The sequence below is a fragment of the Podarcis muralis genome, chromosome 15, assembly GCF_964188315.1.
Source record: "Podarcis muralis chromosome 15, rPodMur119.hap1.1, whole genome shotgun sequence".
Taxonomy (NCBI): domain Eukaryota; kingdom Metazoa; phylum Chordata; class Lepidosauria; order Squamata; family Lacertidae; genus Podarcis; species Podarcis muralis.
Genome location: NC_135669.1, coordinates 38,251,952 through 38,273,808, shown reverse-complemented (window position 1 = coordinate 38,273,808; position 21,857 = coordinate 38,251,952). Strand labels below are relative to the sequence as shown.

At 48.2% G+C, this 21,857-nt stretch overlaps 1 protein-coding gene across 2 annotated transcripts; it reads right to left on the bottom strand.

Moving 5' to 3' along the window:
• Nucleotides 1–6,051: 6,051 nt before the first annotated feature.
• On the bottom strand, nucleotides 6,052–20,764 carry DYNLL2 (dynein light chain LC8-type 2). 2 transcript variants are annotated; one of them, XM_077919300.1, is made up of 3 exons: nucleotides 20,630–20,764; nucleotides 10,824–10,962; nucleotides 6,052–7,677 (listed from the first exon to the last, which is right to left on the bottom strand). In XM_077919300.1, exons 2-3 carry the CDS (start codon nucleotides 10,953–10,955, stop codon nucleotides 7,540–7,542), a joined length of 270 nt encoding a protein of 89 aa, XP_077775426.1. In that variant the 5' UTR covers nucleotides 10,956–10,962; nucleotides 20,630–20,764; the 3' UTR covers nucleotides 6,052–7,539. The 2 variants fall into 2 exon arrangements, with proteins under 2 accessions (XP_077775426.1, XP_028564118.1); XM_028708285.2 differs by having other exon boundaries at nucleotides 20,428–20,740.
• Nucleotides 20,765–21,857: the final 1,093 nt, after the last annotated feature.

Sequence of the window (21,857 nt, the reverse complement as noted above, 5' to 3'; positions counted from 1 at the left end):
TCTCATCGCCTCCGCCCACCACTGGGTCCCAGGTCCGGACAGATGAGCCCTGTCTCACAGCCACAACATGCACTTGAAAAAGCACTATTACCAATCGTTTGTTAAGGGCTGTGGCATCAGAGGGTTGCAGTTCACAGCACCCTTAACGAACTGTGGCTCTTCTCCCTTACCCAGTCACAATGGGCAACAGTCGTCGCCGTCAAACTGACATTTCTAAGATGTCTGCAGGAGTCTCTCTCTGTGTGTGTGCCCACATCACTGAAAGCTCTGCTCTCCCTGCTGAACGCTGCACTCCTTTGCTCTGCAGGAACCTGCCCTCCCCTGATTTAAAGAGCCAAGAGGATGCTCGTTCTTTGGGTCTAAAAATAGACAGGGAAAACATAATTGCCCTATTGTATACTATTGACAGATCAAAACCAGCCCTCCCCTTTCAGCTGGTGGTTTGTGCAACCATTTAGAACAGGAGTAGGCAAACTAAGGGCCGGGGGCCAGATCCAGCCCAATCGCCTTCTCAATCCGGCCCGCGGACGGTCCGGGAATCAGCATGTTTTTACATGAGTAGAATGTGTCCTTTTATTTAAAATGCATCTCTGGGTTATTTGTGGGGCACAGGAATTCGTTCATATTTTTTTTTCAAAATATAGTCCGGCCCCCACAAGGTCTGAGGGACAGGGGACTGGCCCTCTGCTGAAAAAGTTTGCTGACCCCTGATTTAGAAGCACATGCAGACTCCGGAAACATAAAGCATCCTCCACATGCTCGGATAAATAAATTTTGAGGAAGGAGCCCCACCTTAGAGGGTCGGTGTAGCATGCTAGTTGAAAGACTAGGCTGCCAATCAGAGAGCACATCTACACCTTACATGCAAAGAAATAGTGGGGAACCTTTGGTCCTCCAGGTGTTGCCAAACTACAACTCCCAACAGCCTCAGCAAGCAAGGCCAGTGGCCAGGGAAGTTGGGACTTGCAGTTCAGAAGCACCTGGAGGGCTCAAGGTTCCTGGCACCTCTTATGCCACTCTAACAGTCCTGGCTTTCACCACCAAAGTATCCTGGGAACTGTAGTTGGTTAAGGGTGCTGAGATTGGGAGCTCTGTGACAAACTAACTATACAGTTCCCAGGATTCCGTTGGGGAAGTTGTGACTGTTAAAGTGATATAAGAGTGTTTTAAATATACAGAGTTGTATGCAGCAAAATTTTATGCAGTGTAGAGTCATTGAAATTAATGGACCCGGGTGATATCACTGGGGCTTGGCCCTACAACATCACCAGTAGGGCTTGCCCCTATGTCTCAGGTTTGTGCCCTAAAATCTTAAGCTCTGGGATGCTCTTTACCTGGCAACCCTACTCATTAAATAATATGAGATAGCATTAATCTGGTTTCTATTAATATTGGGTCTGATGTAATGTTAACACTGGGAATCTTTTAAAGCACTTTGTGGTTTTGCTTCATTTTCCTCTCTTTTTTTCTATAATGCTTTCGTAAACTCCATTATACAGCTACCCCTTTTTTCCACCTGTATCATTATACACTGTTTTTGACTATTCTGGATGTGTCTTAGAGACTAGAGTTAAAATTCCTTCTCCTTTTAGCAGTGCATATTCATTTGGTCAAGAACGCAGAAGGCTGCTGGGTACAATTCTACACGCCCCCCCCCCATGTTGCATTGATGCCACATAGGTGGTGGCAAATGCAGCATGCATTTCAGGCACGCAACTCCCACCCCACAACCCCAAAGAATCCTGGGAATTGTCATTCGCTAAGGATTCTGGGAACTGCAACTCTAGAGGGGATAAACTGCAAATCCCAGGATGCTTTGAGGAAAGTCATGTGCTTTGAATGTGGGTGGCAGTCTTGTTATTTGGCAACGTTCTATTTTCTGCTTGTATCATTTATCTGCTTCAGTAGAGGAACTCATTCCGTTATTGATTTAATCTTGCACTGGTTGATGCAAACTTCCAAAATATTAGCAGAAATTTCTTTTGGGAGGTGGGGAGGCCTAGCCCAAAGGCAGAGGAGGTGCTTGGCATACAGAAGGGCCCAGGATCAATCCCTAGCATCTCTCGTATTAAAGCGGGCCTGAGGAAGCTTTGGTCTTCCAGATGTTGCTGAACTACAACTCCCATCGTCCCCCAGCCACTGGCTATGCTTGCTGGGCCTGGTGGCAGCTGTCATTCAACAACGTCTGGGGACCAAAGGTTCCCCACACCTGTGTTGAAAGGATTTGGTAATAGATCAACTGTGAGGAGCCTTTGGCCCTTCTCCTGTTGGCAGACTCCAACTCCCATCAACCACACCAGGATGACCATGGAAGATAGGACTTGTAGTTCAGCAGTGTTTGGAGGGCACTGTGTGTTTCCTCACACCTGATGTAGAAGGCGATGGCAAAGACTCCTCCCTACTCCAGACTCTTGAGGGCCACCAGCAGAGTTGGCAATGCTGGACTAGAGGGATAAATAGCCTCACTTGGTAGTACAGGACAACTCTCTGTGCAGCTGAGAGGCTAGTTCTTTACATGCAGGGAATATTGTTATTTGGAGGAGGATTCAGCGTCGTGACCTAAAGTGGCACAGGCCAGGCACAGGTTAACTGACAACTCACTGGGCATCATCCAGGTGTGCTCTCCGTGTCGTTGTGCCTGATTATCCCATGCTGTGTCCAACTCACTGTTATTTAATATTTAGCAATAACATATTAACATTGTTATTAGCAGTAATAGTACACTTTCCAATTCACAGAATCATATGCCCATTGAATTGCAGAGTTGGAAGGGATCCCAAGGATCATTTAGTCCAAACCCCTGCAATGTAGGAATCATAGCTAAGGAATTCCCGACAGCTGACCCCTCAATCCCTGTTTTAAAATCTCCAATGAAGGAGAGTAGAGTCCACCACTTTCCAAGGCAGTTCCTCCCACTGTTGAACGGCGCTTACCATCAGAAAGTTCTTCCTAATGTTTTGTCGGAATCTCCATTCTCACCATTTGAATCCATTGGTTTCCTCCATCATCCATGTGACAGCCCTCCAGATATTTGAAGATACCCGATTCAGCTAAAGTATTTTCATTGTTACTGCCTTTGTATCTCACCATTCCTACACGGCGCTCAAGCAAGTATACATGTCTCTCCTCCCCATTTTTATTATTCTTAAATTTTTTTATTTACTAAATTTGTATACCACCCTTCACCTGAAGAACACAGGGGGTTCACCATGTAGAAATGCAAAACGTGAACTAAACCACCTCAAAACAAGCAGGGAAGGTAGTAGATCTTTCTGATTCAGCTGCAGCCAATGTATTCCAGGCTTTTTGACTTCTGCAAATCCTTTCTGCACCAGCTCAGTGGCCAAGGATTGTGGGGTGCTTGGCAAGGAACACCTGCTCAGTATTTGTGGCAGGCTGCCCTAACCTTTACCTGCCCCGTCCCCATAAAATGACATATGTCAGTTTCAAAACAGCAGTCCAACACTCCCCTACAGCCACACATATTGGTAGGAGTTTCAGGCAAGCTGCCTCCTGGGGGGAATCTATTCGATTATTGATCGACCACCGTTACTGAGGAACAGACTTTGAGCAAACGAAAAAGGCCTGTCTGCTGGATAATGCCCAAAGGCCCAGCCTCCTCTTCACTCACAGTGACCAATCAGATGCCTCAACGAGAGACTCGCAAGCGGCACCTGAGCTCTTCCCACCTGAGACTGCCTTACCCATTGTGGCTAGTAGCCACCTACGGCCCTTGCCTCCAATTGGAGTGTTTAAGTAGTCCCAGGGTGTTGTGGACTCAACTTGCCTCATTATCATTGCAGACTCTCCATATCAAACAAAATACTTCAAAAATCAATGCTGAGTTTCATATGGAAAGCAGACTCCAGAACGCCTGATTTCCCCCCCTTAAATAAAAAACCTTCATATTTTAGCCTGGTTGCATAACCCTGAATGATGGTATGTAAGAAGCAACCTTTTGGTGCAACAGTTTGGGTACTTCCCCCCCCCCCCTCTATAATTTGCAGGGTCCTCTTTGTATTAGAACTGCTGAGGCCTATTACACTCCTCATTTAAATTTTTATTTGATTTGTGCCCTTTGGGGGTAAAAGGGAAGGTGAACTACCTTTGATTTTATTGCTTGGCTGAAACACATTAAAAAGTTCTACCACACACAGACCCCAAATTCTGCAGCCTGAAAAAAATTGAATTCTGAAGCAGGTGTTGTGTAAATCTGCATGTAATTGCATATCACACTTCAAACAGCCTCTCCTCATGTTGGTCAAAAGAATTATTAAAAAACTGAATGCTTTTCCAACCTGTAATTCTCTACCTGAAGTGTGAATGAAAACCATCTAGAACCCATTTAGCTTCCTAAATGCCACTGCATCCAGGGGTCTCTACAGCATCTCCTCTTCCCATTGAGATGTGCCTTCTTTTGTAGAAGCATTTAGGAGGGGAAGGGAACCCAGCCACAAACTTGCTTTAATATAGTTTATTCCGAATATTTCTATTGCCACAATGAGGACTAGTTTTGCTAACACCAGGTGCAGTATCAAGCCATCTCACCCTAAGATATCCCAGTCAGAAGAAAAGCACTTTTATCCTTAAATGACTTCTCTGCTGCCTTTGAGGAACAGGTTCTGAACTTGTGCAAATGGTCAACAACAGTGCTCCTCTAGAAGCACACAGGGGTTTCGGAAGGCTGAGATCTCCCTCAGGAGACAGTGTTGGGTAGTGGTTAAGAGTGCTGGAGGCCAGGGCTCAAATCCCTGCCGAGCCGTGAAACTCACTGGGTGACCTTGGGCCACTCGCAAAACCCCCCCCCCAGCCTTACCTGCTCCACAGGGTTGTTGTGAGAATAAAATGGGGAGGGAGAGAACCATTTATACCACCTTGAGTTCCTTGGAGGAAAGGTGGGATGTAACTGAGTTATAAATACCCCGCCCCTCAAAAGTAACTCAACTTGCACTCTGCATAGAAATTAGACAGTGTTGACCATGTACACACTCTAAGTTAAGAACATATCTTAGGTACAGGTAACCATTAGGTCCAGTCGTGACCAACTTGGGGTTGCGGCGCTCATCTCGCTTTATTGGCCGAGGGAGCCGGCGTACAGCTTCTGGGTCATGTGGCCAGCATGACAAAGCCGCTTCTGGTGAACCAGAGCAGCACACAGAAATGCCGTTTACCTTCCTGCCAGAGTGGTACCTATTTATCTACTTGCACTTTGATGTGCTTTCGAACTGCTAGGTTGGCAGGAGCTGGACCGAGCACACCCTGTCGTGGGGATTTGAACTGCTGACCTTCTGATCGCCAACTCCTAGGTTCTGTGCTTTAACCCACAGCGCCACCCACGTCCCTTAAGAACATCTTTCACCCCCAAATCCTGGGAACTGTAGTTTACCCCCTACAATTCCTAACACACTTAACTACAGCTCCCAGGATTCACTTTAAATGCCTGGTGTGTATGCAGTCTACATGTCTGAATATCTATCTCCCCCACAGCCCCCTTTTACCCTTGGAGAGCACCAGGGTAAGGTGCAAAACGCATCCCACAATCCCTTGCACTCTAGCCTCTCATCAGCCTCAAGTATTAAAACAAACAAACAGGACACTGTTCTTAAATGTGCCAATTCCTGCTCTCTTGTGTGTGTTTTGATGTTTTTGAAAAAGAAATGTTTCATTTCAAGCAACTGCACTTAGGAAGGAAACTTTTTTTTTTTTTTTTTTTTTTTGCACTCTATGAAGTATCAATATATTCCCAAATTAAGACTCATGCAGGCTGGGACAGTGGGAAACTTCCTTTTCTGGAGAGCGAATTTTCTGTGTGAGCATCACCATTGAAGCACCTCACTTTAACCCAAGGCAGTTCCTCTTCTGTCCCCTGACATCTTTAGATGGGAGACACAAGTTATCATCAAATTCAAGAGCTACATCCACCTCCTGTGGTGTGTGTTTTTTGGGAGGAAAGGGGCGTTAACAAGCTAGTTCTAAGAAAACTCTGCATGATACTTTTAGGCATACCTTGGATTATCGCACAGACACCACAAACGTGTTTTTCAGAGACAGTCTGGGTCACCCTTGTTTATTTTTTCACAGCCAAAAGGGAGAAAAAGTTATTGACATGCTTTCCTTCCCGCCAAATCCCAGGTTATACAAGCACAGATGAATCCCCATCTCCTTATGATCTAAGCTCTGGAGTTCCAACTCCTTAGGTGATTTTTGAGGAGTGGGGAGGTCGGAGTGGTTCCTTCCCCATCTAATTTGTAGACTTCTTAACTGCAAAAGCAACTAGATGTTTCAGCTAAAGCACTTCCAAGGAATGATCTTGCAAAAGAAAAACAGAGAAGGGCCCCTGGAGCAACTGGACACCTTTGCTATAGAACTGAAACCATACAATCTGCTTCTCAAAGCACAGCTAACTGTTGAGAAGGTGGGGTGAGGGAGACACAAAACGATCAGGAAAGGGCTTCTTCTGTACATCAGCCGACCATGTTGGGCGTTATGTGGAGATTGTGTGTCTCCAAGTAAAAGCAGAGGCAGACTACAAGCACAGCCAACACGGAGCCACCGATTTGGAACAGGATCTTCCCACACAAACAAGTGACTGGAAGCGAGGTGGCAAATAAGGCAAGGCTGACTCAAACTGGGATGAGGAGAGGCCTGGTCACAGTTTTCTTGCATCATGAAGACACATGGCTGGGCCACGTGCCCAGCCAATACTCCAGCACTAAAATATGAGGCAGCTCCCTTTGAAATGGCTTTCTGGGGGTGGGTGGGGGTGCAATAATGTATTTCGGACCAGGACAAACCACTTCGAAAATATGGCACTTAAAATTCCATTTTACAGCTAAATACCAGCTGTCACCCATTTTTACTGTCAAATATTAGGCATGTTTGAGAGACGGTTTTGGATCAAGAAGAAACAAAGACGACCACCTTTTTCCCCCTTTTACAGCCAAGGCAACTTAAAAAGGAGAACAATGCACTCTTTGGGGACAGAAAAAGCTGGCTGGAATTATTATTTTTTTAAAGAAACAAAACAAAACATTGAGTACCTCATTTGAAGCCAGATTCTGACCCTTAATTTCCACCTTTTTGGGGGTCTGCTTACAGCCAGCTTCTGAACCTTTCAAAAGGAATTTAAAAACCAAAGGATTTCTTTAATGGAATTTTAGAGATTCTCTTTTTATTTCATTTCTCCTTCCCGCTTAAAGGCCATTTGTTGAAGCATTTTTAATGTTTTTTTTTTTTACAGTTCTCCTAGTGCAAAAGAAAATGAAAAAGAAAAAGAAAAAGAGCAGAAACCGAAAACAAGGAAGATGAAAAAGATGCTGCTGCCTTACTTCTCCCAGGCAACCAAAAACAAAAACAAAACGAACAGAATTTTAGGTGGTGTTTTTACTGCAACATATACACATTAAATATAGTTTACAGTCCATGCAGCGGCGCAACCATGGTTGAAGGGTTCCTGGGCCCCCGCCTTCAGTGCACTACAGTCCATGTTCCTCGCCCGCCGTCATCGCGCCCCCCCCTCCACTGCCGTCTGCCTGCCTCCTAGCCCGACTTGAAGAGGAGAATTGCAACCTGGCCCAAATAGAAATAAATGAAATGCTTCGTCTCGTGCGTTACGTAGCTGCCGAAATTCCTGCCCACGATGCAATGCCAAGTGGGGTTGTATTTCTTGTCAAATTCCTGAATGGGGAGGGGGAGAGGGGAGAGAGAAGGGGGGGGAGAGAGAAGAGAGAGGACGTTATTGAAATGCAACAGCATCAAAAGGAGGCAGATCTGTGCCCCAAGGAGATTACAATCTGAACATCTGATACAGGAATTGGGAAGTGTGTTTCGGAGTCAAGAGGCCCTCAACCAGAGCCTGTCTTGGCCAAGCCCTGGCGCTAGGCCCATCCTCACACACCCTTGCTCCTGGGCAACCCCTGCATTGTTTCCTTCAGCTGTGGGGGGAGAAGATGGTAGTTTCTGCAGTAGGATCAATATAGTTCTGGAGCCTAACCCACCCGGGGAGACCAGCTTGAGACATCATGATAGCCCTAACAGCTACATTGAAGAGGTGGCTCCCATAATGCTTTGCAGCGTTGCGCAGAACAGTTAGGCAACTCATCCCCAAGCGGCACATGGCTTTGTCAGTCAGTATCTTCTAAAAATATAGCACCAGCCACAGAAGGTCGCAGGTTCAATCCCCAAGTAGGGTTGGGGTAGATTCCCTGTACAAAACCCCACTGCCATTCAGTGTAGACAATACTGAGTTAGATGGACCAATGGGTCAGTATAAGGTCGCTTCCAATCAGAGCCGAAAGCCATGGGGGCAGGACTTTGGAGACCAGGGTTCAAATCCCCACTCAGCCATGAAGCTCAGTGGGTGACCTTGGGCCAGTCACCGACTCTCAGCCAAACCTGCCTCAATGGGCTGTTGTGGGGATTATATGAGGAAGGTGAAAACCACGTACGCCATCTTGAGTTCCTTGGAGAAATAGGTGGGATATAAATGCGATGAACAAAGCCTTTCGGTTATAATTAATTTCATGGAATTGCAGAGTTAGAAGGGACCGAAAGGGCCATCTAGTTCAACCCCCTGCGATGCGCGATGCAGGAATATTGAGTGCAGAGTAGCAGTAACTCTTCCCAAAAACTGATTCCCAAAAACTGGCATTGAGAGGCCTCCTTCCTCTGACAGTGGAGAGAGATACTCTCTAGACCAGAACATTTATATCAAGGCAGAAGCAGTGAAAAGTGTCACAGGCCTCCTGAATGCCTATTTTTAAAGGCAAGTTTCCCCCTGCTCACGGGAGACATTGCAGTGCCGTTTTATTATTTACCATTTTACTGTATTTTCTTATCCATGGATTTTGTTTCCACTGGTTTCTGTGTATTTCTGGCTAGTGGTGGGGCGGGGAGATGAACTTACTGGTGTTTTATGCGAATTGCCGACCGATTCTGCATATTAAGCCATATATAAATATTATTAATACTGTACGCTGAAATAAAAAGGGTGCCTTGACTTTTGCCACACCCTTCCCTGGCTGTTCTGTGACAGGCAGGCAGCCAAGCCAGCCACATGGAGTCCATTAGCACATGTACCCAGTCAAGGGCTTTATTTTAAAGAGGTCTTGCAAGCTCTTAATCTCCGGGTCATGGGTTTGAGCCCCACATTGGGAAAAAGTTTCCTGCATTGCGGGGGTTGAATCAGATTACCCTCGTGGTCCCTTCAAACTCTACAATCCTATGATTCTAAGATGTGTTGGACATTGTTTCCCAGCAGTGAGGTAGCCAAGAAATAAAGGGGGGGGGGTGTTTACTGGTTTGTTTCCGTTCTTATTTTTATTATGTATTTTGTGTTTTTTACATTGCAATTTTATGTTGTGAACCGCCCTGAGATCTACAGGTAAAGGGCAGCCTACGAATTTAATTAAGTAATTGTAATAATAAATAATTTGGAAGCAAATGAAAATGGGATTATACAAATCCATCAAGGATAGCAGCCGACAGCCGTGCTTTATCAATTCAATTCCTTCTAAAACACGCAGGGTAAAAGTTGGTAACACACAATAAGCTCTGTAAGTACACAATATGTTTTGTCTTATTCTTACTGGATCAGATTGTTACTATTAATGTTTGATGTTTTATTATTTTTATATGTGTTGGAAGCCGCCCAGAGTGGCTGGGGCAACCCAGCCAGATGGGCGGAGTATAAATAAAAAAATAGTATGATTTATTTTTACAGTGGTACCTTGGTTTAAGAACGGCCCTGTTTACAAACTATTTGATTTACGGAGTCTGCAAAACCGGAAGCAGTGTCCTGGTTTGTGAACTTTACCTCGGTCTAAGAAAAGAAGCTGAACGGTGGAAGGGCACCGGCGGCGGGAGGCCTCATTAGGGAAAGTGCGCCTCGGTTTAAGAACGGTTTCAGTTTAAGAACGGACTTCTGGAACGGATTAAGTTCGTAAACCGAGGTACCACTGTATTTATTATTCTACTGCATTTGAATCCTACCTTCGCTCCAAAGAGCTCAAGGTGGCAGATGTTTCTCCCCCTCCTCATTCAGTCCCCACAACAGCCAATTGACGTAGGTTCGGTTGAGAGAGGCAGTAACTGGCGCAATAAGCTTCAAGACCAAGTGGGTATCCGAACCTACATTGCACTGGTTCAGAACTTGCCAGCTGCCAAGTAAGGGGTTGGCTAAGAAGAACAGGAATGGAGGGCAGGTGAGCACATGCCCCAGTCACTTCCTCAGAGATTCTGTCTTGCCATGGCAGAATGCGACTGATGAAACCCTGAGATGACCCAATCCATAATAAATAATAATACATTTTTATTTATATCCCACCCTCCCCAGCCGAAGCCGGGCTCAGAGCGGCTAACAACAATAAAATAATACAACATTCTAAAATCATTTCGTTATAAACTTAATTCAAATCAAATTGATGGCAACCATTGGGCTAGAGTTCTGTGAAGATTGCCAAAGGAGGGAGTCAGGCTGTGCCTTGGCCAAAGGCCTGGTGGAACAGCTCTGTCTTGCAGTCCCTGCGGAAATATGTCAAGTCCCGCAGGGCCCTAGTCTCTTGTGGCAGAGCATTCCACCAGATCGGAGCCACAGCCGAAAAAGCCCTGGCTCTGGTTGAGGCCAGCCTAACCTCTCTGTGACCCAGGACCTCCAAGGTGTTTTTGTTTGAAGACCATAAGTTCCTCTGTGGGACATACCAGGAGAAGCGGTCCTGTAGGTACGAGGGTCCTAAGCCGTATAGGGCTTTAAAGGTTAAAACCAGCACCTTAAACCTTAAACCAAGGCTCTTTTTCCTCTCTCCCAAGTGCGGGCGCCACAATACCTTTTTGATGTATGCCGCTATGTCCTTTTCTATGTTGTACTTCTCCATGGCCTGAGTGGCGCAATCGACAGCATCTTGCTGCATGTCCTCGGACATGTCCGCATTCTTGATCACTGCCTTTCTGTCAGACATGATGGACCTGCCGGGAGGAAGCCAGAGAGGAAGGTCAAGTCACGCTGCAGACCACCACAGGTCTGCCACGGCGCCACCCCTTGGAATGGCGGCTTGCAAGGAGGCAGGGCTGGGTTGAGGGGCAGACTGAAGCTGTGCTGCGTCCAATCCGACGGATGAGCCGCCACGGCTGCTTCTCTACCAGCTTTCAAAACAGGTTCACACATGGGGCTAGTCCACAAGAAAAGCACACCTTGCACTGTAGAAGCTGTGGGATGGTTTGTTTGCTTGGCCAGCAGCCGTTTATTCTGGCACCCTCCCTCCATCTATTTCAGTCCAACCTGATTGAGAAAAATGCGAGTTTTTAAGCAAGTGATCCTCCCTTTGTGACTGGGGAAGGGGGCAGTTTGGCGTGTCACATTTTGTGCAGGCCTGATCTATCAGCACTGGGCTTCCACACAAATGCACTCTCAATGCACGGACTGAACACTGCAAACACAGCTCCACAGCTTTCACTTCCAATGACAGTGGTAGATGCTAGAGTTCATAGAATCATAGAATCATAGAGTTGGAATAGACCACAAGGGCCATCGAGTCCAACCCCCTGCCAAGCAGGAAACACCATCAGAGCACTCCTGACATATGGTTGTCAAGCCTCTGCTTAAAGACCTCCAAAGAAGGAGACTCCACCACACTCCTTGGCAGCAAATTCCACATTCTTGGAGAAATCCTCTATTGCTCACTCTATAGCAAGGATAGGGTACCTGGTGTTGCCAAGACTACAACTCCCATCAGCCCCAACTAGCATGGCCAGTGGTCAGGGATGGTTGTAGTCCAGCAATATCTGGAGGGCTGCAGACACCTTAACTCCTGATCTGATTAAGTCAGGCTGTTGCTTGCAAAACTGCTATTTCTACCTAGCCAGCAAACCTACAACAACGGAGTCAGACCTGTACCACCTTATGTTGAACCCACATGCTCTGTAATTGCCAGACCAGCAAGATTTTAGGCCAAGAGAAAGGGGCCTCAGCTCATTGGCAGAGCATCTGCTTTTCATACAGAAGGTCTCGGGTCCAATCGCTGGCCTCTCCAGGTGGGACTTGGAAATATTTCCTGCCCCAAACCCTGGAGAGTCGCTGCCAGTCAGTTTTGACCAGGCACCCCCAAACTCGGCCCTCCAGATGTTTTTGGACTACAACTCCCATCATCCCTAGCTAACAGGACCAGTGGTCAGGGATGATGGGAATTGTAGTCCCAAAACATCTGGGGGGCCGAGTTTGGGGGTGCCTGGTTTTTAGACAATAGTGAACAAGACAGGACCAATGCTTTGACTCACTATTAAGGCTGATTCCTGTGGGCCTAAGATGCTTTTGAATAGGGCCTCAGAATCGGGCCCAGTGCACCTGATCAGCAGACGTCAAGTTGTAAAGCTGTTTCAGGTGGCAAGGAAGGCCTAGCATGCCCGAAACATGCCCAGAGGGGGTGAATAAGCTGTTCCCTTCTATCAGACACTTCTAGAGAGCTAGGTCCCAACGGGACTGTACATTTAAAACAGTATCCTACCACCTTAAACAGTTGTGGCTCCCCCCACCCCCAAAAAATCCCTATTCTCCTCCCAGAGCTAGAATTCCCAGAATCCCTTGGGAAGAATGACTGGGAACTGCAGCTCTGTGAGGGAGACTCTTCACAACTCCCGGGACCCTTAAAGCAACAGTTCCCAGGATTCTTTGGGGGAAGCTGCAACTGTTTAAAGTGGTATGATACTGCTTTAAATGTATAGTGCAGACGGGACTTTAGTGCAATCAAGATCTGGCTTTACTGGGTAGGAGGAAAAGGAAAACCAGAAGACAACAGTCCACTGGCAGCCTCAGATGCAACGGTTCAGCAAGCCCCTGTTCTGCATCTTCTTTGAAGCGGACACCACAGCTGAAATCCTTGACGTTTTAATGCAGATTTGCACTGCCACACTGGGCCTCTTTTATAAAAATAGAAAGAGTTCCCCAACCTGATGTCCTCTAGATGTCACTGGGACTCCCCAACTCCCACCAGCCAGGATGGCAGATAGCCTGGGGTGGCAGGCAGTATGGTGCAGTGGTTAAAGAGTGTTCAAACAGAACCTGGGAGACCAGGACGTTCAAATCCTCACCCAGTCAAGCAACTCACTAGGTGACCTTGGGCCATCAGCCTAAACTACCTCCAAGGTCGTTGAAAGGATAAAATGGGGAGGGGGAGAACTACACACACCTCCTTGAGGGTGCGACTTTGGGGAACTTGGTGAAGGATCTAACCTCTGCAGGTGGGACTACCATATGCTGCCAGTTCCCACCCTCCCTGACCAATTCTGGCCATACTGGTTGGGGATAATTGAGAGGGCCTCAGATTCCCCATCCTGGCCTCCTTCAAACAGGCAGATTCAACCCCTTTCTTACCTACCAGCATACTGTTAAAACTGAATGTGTGAACACCATTTATATATCCAAAACATGTAACTGGGACAAAAATCTCCACTTGGAAGGCTCTTTGAAAGAGGAAGAGGGACCAAAGATAACGGATTGCACCCGTATGATACACAACAAGATGGAATCCCTAAGGGGACTCCATCCTAAAGGTCCAATTCCTGCTCTGTGCAGAACAGACCTCCTTTTCAAACAGTCTCTGCAAGAGACACTCTCTCCTTCAGAGCACAGTGATCAGCTGAGTATACAAGGGGTGAGACAGTTTTTAAGGCATCCTGATCCCAAGGCCTATAGGGCTGTGTGCATATAGAGCACCTTGAACTCTGCTTGGTACTGTTCTGAAGACAACAAATCAGAACTATGCCATCTCTTCCCTTCATCTCTCTCTCTCTCTCATATCAAACCCCCCCTCCTCCATTACTCCACTATCACTGAGCTATAAGTACATGTAACTGAAATGAATATAGACTTTTCCATTTCTGGCTCTCACCTCCATTTCCGTCTCTTATGGGCAATGCTAGATTTGTAAGCTCCTCAAGGCCACAACTGCCCACCCATGTCATGAGTTAAATCCTGCACTGGCTGCGCACCGCGTTCTCAGCAGGGAACAGGCATGGGCAGACAAAGCAAACAGGATTTAACTTCCTGCTCACCAGCAGAGTTAAATCCTGCTCAGTTCTTCAGGATTCCATGCCAACTTCTTCCCGGTTCAAGGAGTTTGCATGGAACCCCCTGCTAAAGTGAAGGGACCTCTGGTTCTAGCAGCTCCTTGCAAGCTGCTTCGAAACCCCAGCTTCAAAGAACCTTGTACCTGACGCCAGGTAATGGGCAGGCTGGCAACTCTGCCCGCCTGTCAAACTTGGCCTGCAAGGCTGATCCCAAAAGAATCTGGCCCAGGGAGCCAAAAGGTTCCCCACCCATTGTAGACCACACCCCACACTGGCACAGCATAAACAGGACCCTTAACCCTCCCCACCCAACATTCAAAGGCTGAAGGTCAGCATTTTCTTGCAAGCCTCTACCAACAGATCCCAAGAGCTGCAGTTCCCAAAGCTTTCAGTGCCCACACTAATGCATGCAGCCACCACCCACTGAAATAACTTGGCCATACATGAGATTCATAAATGGGAGTTTACATAGCCAATCACCCACAGACTTTCACTGGGGTGGGTGGAGAGTCTCTCTACTCAGCTGCCTTAACCACAAGCAATGCAGAGCCACAAAAGGGTTAAGCCACAGAGGCAAACGCTGCAAGGAAGAAGTGAGGTCGGTCTTTGTGGGCACGTCCACATGACCAATATAATAACCAGGGCTGTGGTTGTGGTTGTTTTATAAAGGCTGCTCAATCACATCACTCACACCCCTTCCCAACTGACATCTTTTAGGAACATTAGAAACCGCCCAACAATTAATTCATGGTTAATTCCCAGGACAGAGAGTAGAAGCCATGACAGTTAAGCCAGGCTTTTAAAACTAAGTTACTAGTCCACATGATTGACACGCTGCCCGCCTGCCAATCCACAGCCTGTCAATTTGTGCCACACAACATGTGCAAGTTTCAATAGCCTCTGTGCCTTGGTCACAGGCAACTAGTTCCACTTAGCATAAGCAAATAGATAGCCGTTTTGGCTGGTAGCCATAGGTAAGTTCTAGCTCTACTGTCAGAGGTAGAACACCAGGTGTGAATGCTAGGTATAGGGGGATTGGGGGGGGACACACCCTGCTTATGGGCTTCCCATTGGTCACTGCGAGAACAGGACACTGACTAGTGGGTCTTTCAGCTGCTCTTCAAAAGCAGGTTTCTGGAAGAGCTTTCACTCTGGTGGAAGCTCACTGCAATCAGGAGATTCCCCAGCAGAAGGACCGTTCCTGGGATTCTCTAATCCACGGCCATTTAGCAAGCAATGAGGGAGCCAGAGTTTACTCAGAGGACACCAATCCAGTCTCCCCTGCCTGCAGGAGGAGTTAAACTCACTTTGCAAATACCAAACCTTATCCACCCAGAATCATAAGCATTTCCCAGACCCCTGCAGTGTTAAGGAGAAATGCCAGAATGGTTGCAGAGTGGAAGACAGGGAGGCTGGTGTTAACAAGAAGCCCTGAGCCTTCCCAGAACCACAGTTTGCAGGAATCTCTTGAACAGAAGTGAGGAACAGCAGCCTGGAATGTGCCCTGGAACTCTGATGCTGCCTCTTGCTTGCATGGATGGAGGACAGGTGTGTGTGCGTGTGTAGAAACCAGCCCTGGTGTACAAACCACAAAGTCAACATTTATATGCTTGGCCCCACCCACTTTTTCTCCAGCCCCACCCACCGCTGCCATGTGGCCCTTGGAAGGTCCTGCAAAAGGGTAAAAAATTCTCCACCCTTTGCTCTCAAAATAGCCATAACTATCAAATTCAAAGATTTGGGAAGGGGGCCCAGCTCAGCAGAAGAGCACCCAGAGCTGGGTGCACACCTGGGCCGCGACATCTCCCATTAGGCGGAGGATCAGGTAGCTGCTGCCAGCCAGAGCAGACAACACTGAGGTCAATGGACGAGCGGTCTTAACCTGGTATAAAGCAGCTCCCTGCATTGGTAGCAGAGATGTGGCTGGGGTAATCAGTCAGCAAGGAGATACTCAAGAAACAAAGGGTGTGAACAGCAAGCTGATTAACTGACCCCACCCCACCCCTGCACACATACACAGTCCTTCTATGAAAGAGCTACTGGGAAAATCTTCAACAGCAGCTTATCCAGCTTCTTACACATTGCACCACCTACCGGCAGCTAAGGCAAGCAAGCCAGCTTCCTTGTAGGCCAACCACTACTAACGGCGACATAAGAACATGTGCTTGAGCTTGCTTTCCCCTCCTCCCTCCCCATTCTTTTTCCTCGTGTGTCATGACTTTTCTGCTGTAAGCCTGAGGGCGGGGGCTGTCTTAATACAGATTTCTGCAAGCTGCTCCATAAAGCCTTTGTGTGTGTTTGTGTGTGTGTGTGTGTGTGTGTGTGTGTGTGTGTGTGCGCATTAAGTCTGGGGTATAACTGCCACAAATGAACAATTACTAAAAAAAAAAGAAGAAGAGGAGGAAGAGTTTTTCCGTCTGGAAGCACTGAGACTGCATGCTGAGAGTGATTCCCGTCTCTTGGCAGGACCTCAAAAGGGACAGAAGGAATAGCTTTGTTGCAGCCGTTTAAATATCGCTATCCAAGAGCGAGGAAGGAACCCGGAACCCGTTACATAATAGCCACGGCCAAGGTTACAATTATCCAAACCTTTGTTATCCCTCCTGCCCAGCAGTTTGAAGACTACCCTGTGCATCCCTCTCTGCCTAAAAAACAACATTATTGCATTTACCACGAAGGAGCTGCTACATTTACTGGAACTGTAACAAAAGGAAGACTCCCACTTTGCACACACAAAAAAAACTTTGAAAGGATATGGGGTTTGCTACAGTCCTAAACCAGCCGCAAGGAACCAGTGGCCCTCCAGATGTTGATGAACTACAACTCCCATCAGCCCCAGCAAGCCTGGCTGATGGGGCGAAGCATGTCAGCAACATCTGCGGGGCCACAGGTTCCCCTCACCTGTCCTAGGCAGAAGAAGAGCCAGCCTGTCATTGCTAATCTGCAAGGCCTCTTGGCACCAATGCAGGAAATTGATTCAACCCAGCAGCCACGTTCTTCGGCTTCCACTTGCTCCCATTTCACAGGTGAGGTAAAGAGAGGCCTTCCCTGCAGGAGGAGCGGAAAGCACACCAATGACTGCAAAAGCACCCTGGAAGTTTAGGGACAGCATCCAAGGCGAGGGCGATGGTGTCCCACCATGCTCTTGGAAACAGAAGCCCAAATGAAAACCAACCCGATTTTGAAAGATCGAGGGGCACCGAGGGAAGCAAAGAGGTTAGCGCCCCCCCTCCACTGGGGTCCCAAAGTGCACACTTCCCCCCAGCAAGTTAATTCGTTTTTGTTTTCTTCCATTGAGGAAGCTGCGTTATATACTGAATCAAACAGCGCAGTCCATATAGCCTACTACTGCACCTGGGACCTGCGCATGGCAATGCTGTCGCTACGCCCTCTCCTCTAAAGGTCCGGCCTGTAAGAAATTCAAAGCACCGTCCTCAGGGGAACACTTGCTGCAGAGCCAGGGATGTTGCCAGAACAGGTTGAAGGGCCAAAGCGTCCCGCCAGCCAGACGTGTCCTGGGGTCACCTGTCTTCCAGCAGCGTATTAGTTCCACTTGAACTCAACACCAAGCTTATCAGTACCCGTCTCGGCTAAGATGAACTTAAAAAAACAACAACACAAAAACCAGGGAAGGCATTTACGAAGTTCCTTCTAAAAGGGTAAGCCAGTCTCTCCGTAAAATATTTACAGCATGAATATGGGGGGTGCAGGAGTAGAACCCCCAAAGGATCTTACATTGGATACATGCATGCAGGCCCCTTGCAACAGCACCGGGGGAAAGGGCTGTGGCTCAGTGGTTAGTGCACCTGCCGTGCATGCAGAAGGTCCCATGTTGAATGCTAAGGTAGAGCTGGGAGAGACATCGGCCAGTCAGTGCAGGCAGCAGTGAGCTAGACCACGCACCCCCAAACTTGGCCCTCCAGATGCTTTGGGACTACAATTCCCATCATCCCTGACCACTGGTGCTGTTAGCTAGGGATTATGGGAGTTGTAGTCCCAAAACATCTGGGGGGGGCGAGTTTGGGGGTGCTAGACAGACCGACTCAGGACAAAGGGAGTCCCTGTGCACCAACTGCCCCCTGCCCTTACTATGGACATCACTTCTAGAACAGTGGGGACAATTCAATCATTTGTGTGGCATGGGCTGGGAGGGGAGAGGAGGGACCCTGGGATTCATTCAAAAGCCCTATCATAAAGGAAGCTGTCTTCTCCTTGGCCAGGACCCCTCCTGCAATGACAGGGAAACTTTGGAGGAGAATGCAACGGGGTGGGCAGCATGGGCGTAGCCAGGGGGGCAACTGCCACCCCCGGATGAAGCAAAGCAATCAAAATACTTAACTGACCAATCACGTCAGTTCTGCCCCCCCCAAACAAACGTCCTGCCCGCCCCCCAACAAAAATCCTGGCTATGCCCATAGTGGGCAGGCACATTATCCCAGGGTGCGTCCCCCAGAATCCTTCCAATATACACCATCCTCATGTCTCAGTGATGGGAGTTTTGCTCCGATCCCCCAACAGCCAAGCCACAAGGAGGACAGTAATTGGAGGACCACAAGCCTGGGTTGCAGAAGGGATGCAGCTCAAAAATAGAGCATGCAGGTTTGATCCCCAGCATCTCTGGGCAGGGCCAGGAAAGGATCTCTGCCTGGATCCCTAGAGATCCACTGCCAGGCGGCGTCAACAATGCTGGACCAATGTCCTGACTCATGTTCACGCATGCATGGGGGTGGGGAAGGTGTGTGTGCCGTTATCACCTGCCCAGCCAAACACAAATGCCATAAAAGGCTTGTTTACAACATCAGCCATTTAAAACCCAGTCCCTTTTACTCTTGCAGGGATAGTGCCAGTCTGAGCAGCCTGGCGGGGTTGGCGGGAGGGCGAAGGAAGCAAGAGAGCGGCGGGTGCCACTCCGAGGTCCTTGGCAGAAAAAGTGGGGTGTAAAAACACAATAGTAAATAAAACGGCACTTGGGAGGGAGAGATTCTCTTTCCTCCGGAGAGCATCCTCCCTTACTATGAGACTGCTGCAATGGGGAGTTTCCCTTTAATACAGCCTCTCTCTTTTTTTTGGGGGGGGGGGGAGAAGCAAGGAGAGGGTGGCTTGTAGAGTAAGCCCCAGAGGCCACACCACACATACAATCTTCCTTGGATCCTGCCCAAGTTCAGCTCCACCTGCAGGTTCCAAAGGTGGCAACAGCCTCCCCAGCTAGAAAAAGGCCTCGGCAATGTTTTTTTCTCCCTCCCTTTTTTTTTCTTAAAGCCTTCCAAGTCCCTACTCTAGAAGGATCCATGCTCAATCCCATGATCTCGGTTCCCTCCATCCCTGACAGGGACGTCACTGGACCTCCAAGCCAAGGGCAGCACCAACAGAATCCCATTGGCTCTGCTGCAACCCTCCTAGGAAGAGCAAAGGCAGCTTTTTAAGTTTGTCCCACCCTTAAAGGCAACCATCACAGACCTGAACCTGTCCTTTGCAAGAGGGGTTTCCCTCCCCCCCCCCAATGGGGATCTAAACAATCCTTCTTCCAGCTCCTATGTCACAAAGGGGCTTCCTAGCAAGGCTTTAGGAATCTTATTTTTTCACCAGCACTCCAAAAAGTCTCCAGGCTTGACCTTGGGGGTTTTTTTCGGGGGTGGGCATAGTATTAATATTTAATTTATCCGATTTTAAAAATCAATATATTTGGGGGGGGGGGAGAGAAAGAACTGGCTACTTGATTCCAGAATGAAATGTTATAATACCAGCGGCATCCCAATCAACACTCACACAACTACTGCAGAGGTGAGCAAGAAAGCCAAGCGGATGGACAGTTTGCACACACATACACACTATATATATATATATTTGGGAGGGTATAGCTCAGAGTTAGCAGAAAGAGGTAGATCCACAGAAACCGCGTCTGCCAAGTTTGGTACAAAGGAAGGTAGATTGTACACTCAATACCCAGCAGCTCTGTCCGCTTTTGGGGGAGAGTGGATTGGGGGGGGGGGGAGCAGCCTGGGTTGCAATCCTATGCACCCTTACCTTTGAATAATTGTGTAAAAAAATATATATATAAGTCCCACTGGGGCTTTCTGAACTCAAGGGGGTTTACTTCCGAGTAGGCATGCATGAGATTGCACTAGGCGCAGGAGCCTAAGGGGCGTGGACTAAAACAGGAAAAAAATGAAAAATAAGGGAGGAAGGAGGGGCGGCCAAAATCAAGCATCCCCATCACTTCCAATGGCCAGAACCCCTCGCTGCTCGCGCAACTATTTAAGCGCCCCCCCCCATCAACCCCTCCGCCCCAAACTCGCCCCATCCAATTCTGCAATGGGGGGAAAAAGCAAATAAAACGAATGAATAAGTCACCCGTTTGCAACCGCTTACCTTCACAGTGTTAGGCAAAGCCTCCGATTATTTATATATATATATATATATTAAAAAATAATAATAATAAATGAGGGCGCGCTCTTTCCCCCCACGGCACGTCGAAAGGCAACGCTGCAAAGGCTTTCTACAGCCTCCCGACGCCCGGGCTCCAATGCGCGTTCCTGCCCCGTTTGCAAAAAGAAAAAAGGGGGGAAAGCACCAGCGAAGCGTCCGATGCTGCTGTCGGCGAAGGTGGTTGGAGCGTCGCTCGCTTACTCAGCGCAGCAGCAGCAGCAGCGCCGGCGCCCTCCGCTCTCTTCCCCCCGCGAGCCTCCTCTGGCTGCCTGCCCTGGCCCCCCCTGGGCTGAAATAGGCGCCCCTCCCCTTGCAGTAGCTCAGCCACGCTGCGCCTCCATTGGCTGCCGCAGAGCCTCGGCCCACAGCGACGTAGCGTTCTCCTCTCGCTGTTCTCTGTCTACATCTTATTTCATCCCATAATGCCACGAGGAAATTGCAGAACCAATTTTTTTGTATGTGTGGGGTGGGGGGGGGGTGGAGAGAGACTAGGGGTGGGGCTGGAGTTTCTGGCTTTTTGTTTGTTATTAAAACAGAGCGTCGATAAATGAGCCAATGAAGAAGCGGGCAGTATTATTATTATTTTCCCTGCTCAGGATCTGGGTCTTCTCTCTCTGCTTCCTTCTTCTTCTTCTTCTGCTCTGCCTCTCTCTCTGTTTCCTGGCAGGGAGCTGCTTGGAACAGCTGCATCGCCAGGCAGAACTGCAACAGGTGCAGCTTTATCTCAGCATCACGGGGGGGGGTGTTTGAAGCTACACCTGTTGCATTGCTGCCTTTCAAAGGAGCGCTGGGATGAGGAAAGGCAGCTGGTGGAGGGAGGGAGATAATTTGCCTGTAGGTAGCAGCCAGATCCTTTGGGTTAGGTAACAGAGGGTACAACGTCCATTTGCTTAGGTGGGGATAAGCCCAATGGAACTCAGAGGGACTTACAGTGGTACCTCGGGTTAAGTACTTAATTCGTTCTGGAGGTCCATTCTTAACCTGAAACTGTTCGTAACCTGAAGCACCACTTTAGCTAATGGGGCCTCCTGCTGCCGCCGCGCCGCCAGAGCCCGATTTCTGTTCTCATCCTGAAGCAAAGTTCTTAACCTGAAGCACTCTTTCTGGGTTAGCAGAGTCTGTAACCCGAAGCATATGTAACCTGAAGCGTATGTAACCCGAGGTACCACTGTACTTCTGATTAGATGCCCATAGAATTGCACTGGAAGTCTCACTGGCTTGGGTGTTATGTGCAAATATTGTTTGAATGGGAGGTGAGGTGGGACTTCCTTGGAGCAGGGAAAAACAGAATGTAACACGCACACCCCATTTATATGGATCTTAAATTGATTGTTTAAGAAAAAAGCTGTGTGTTTTGATTCCACAACGAAAAT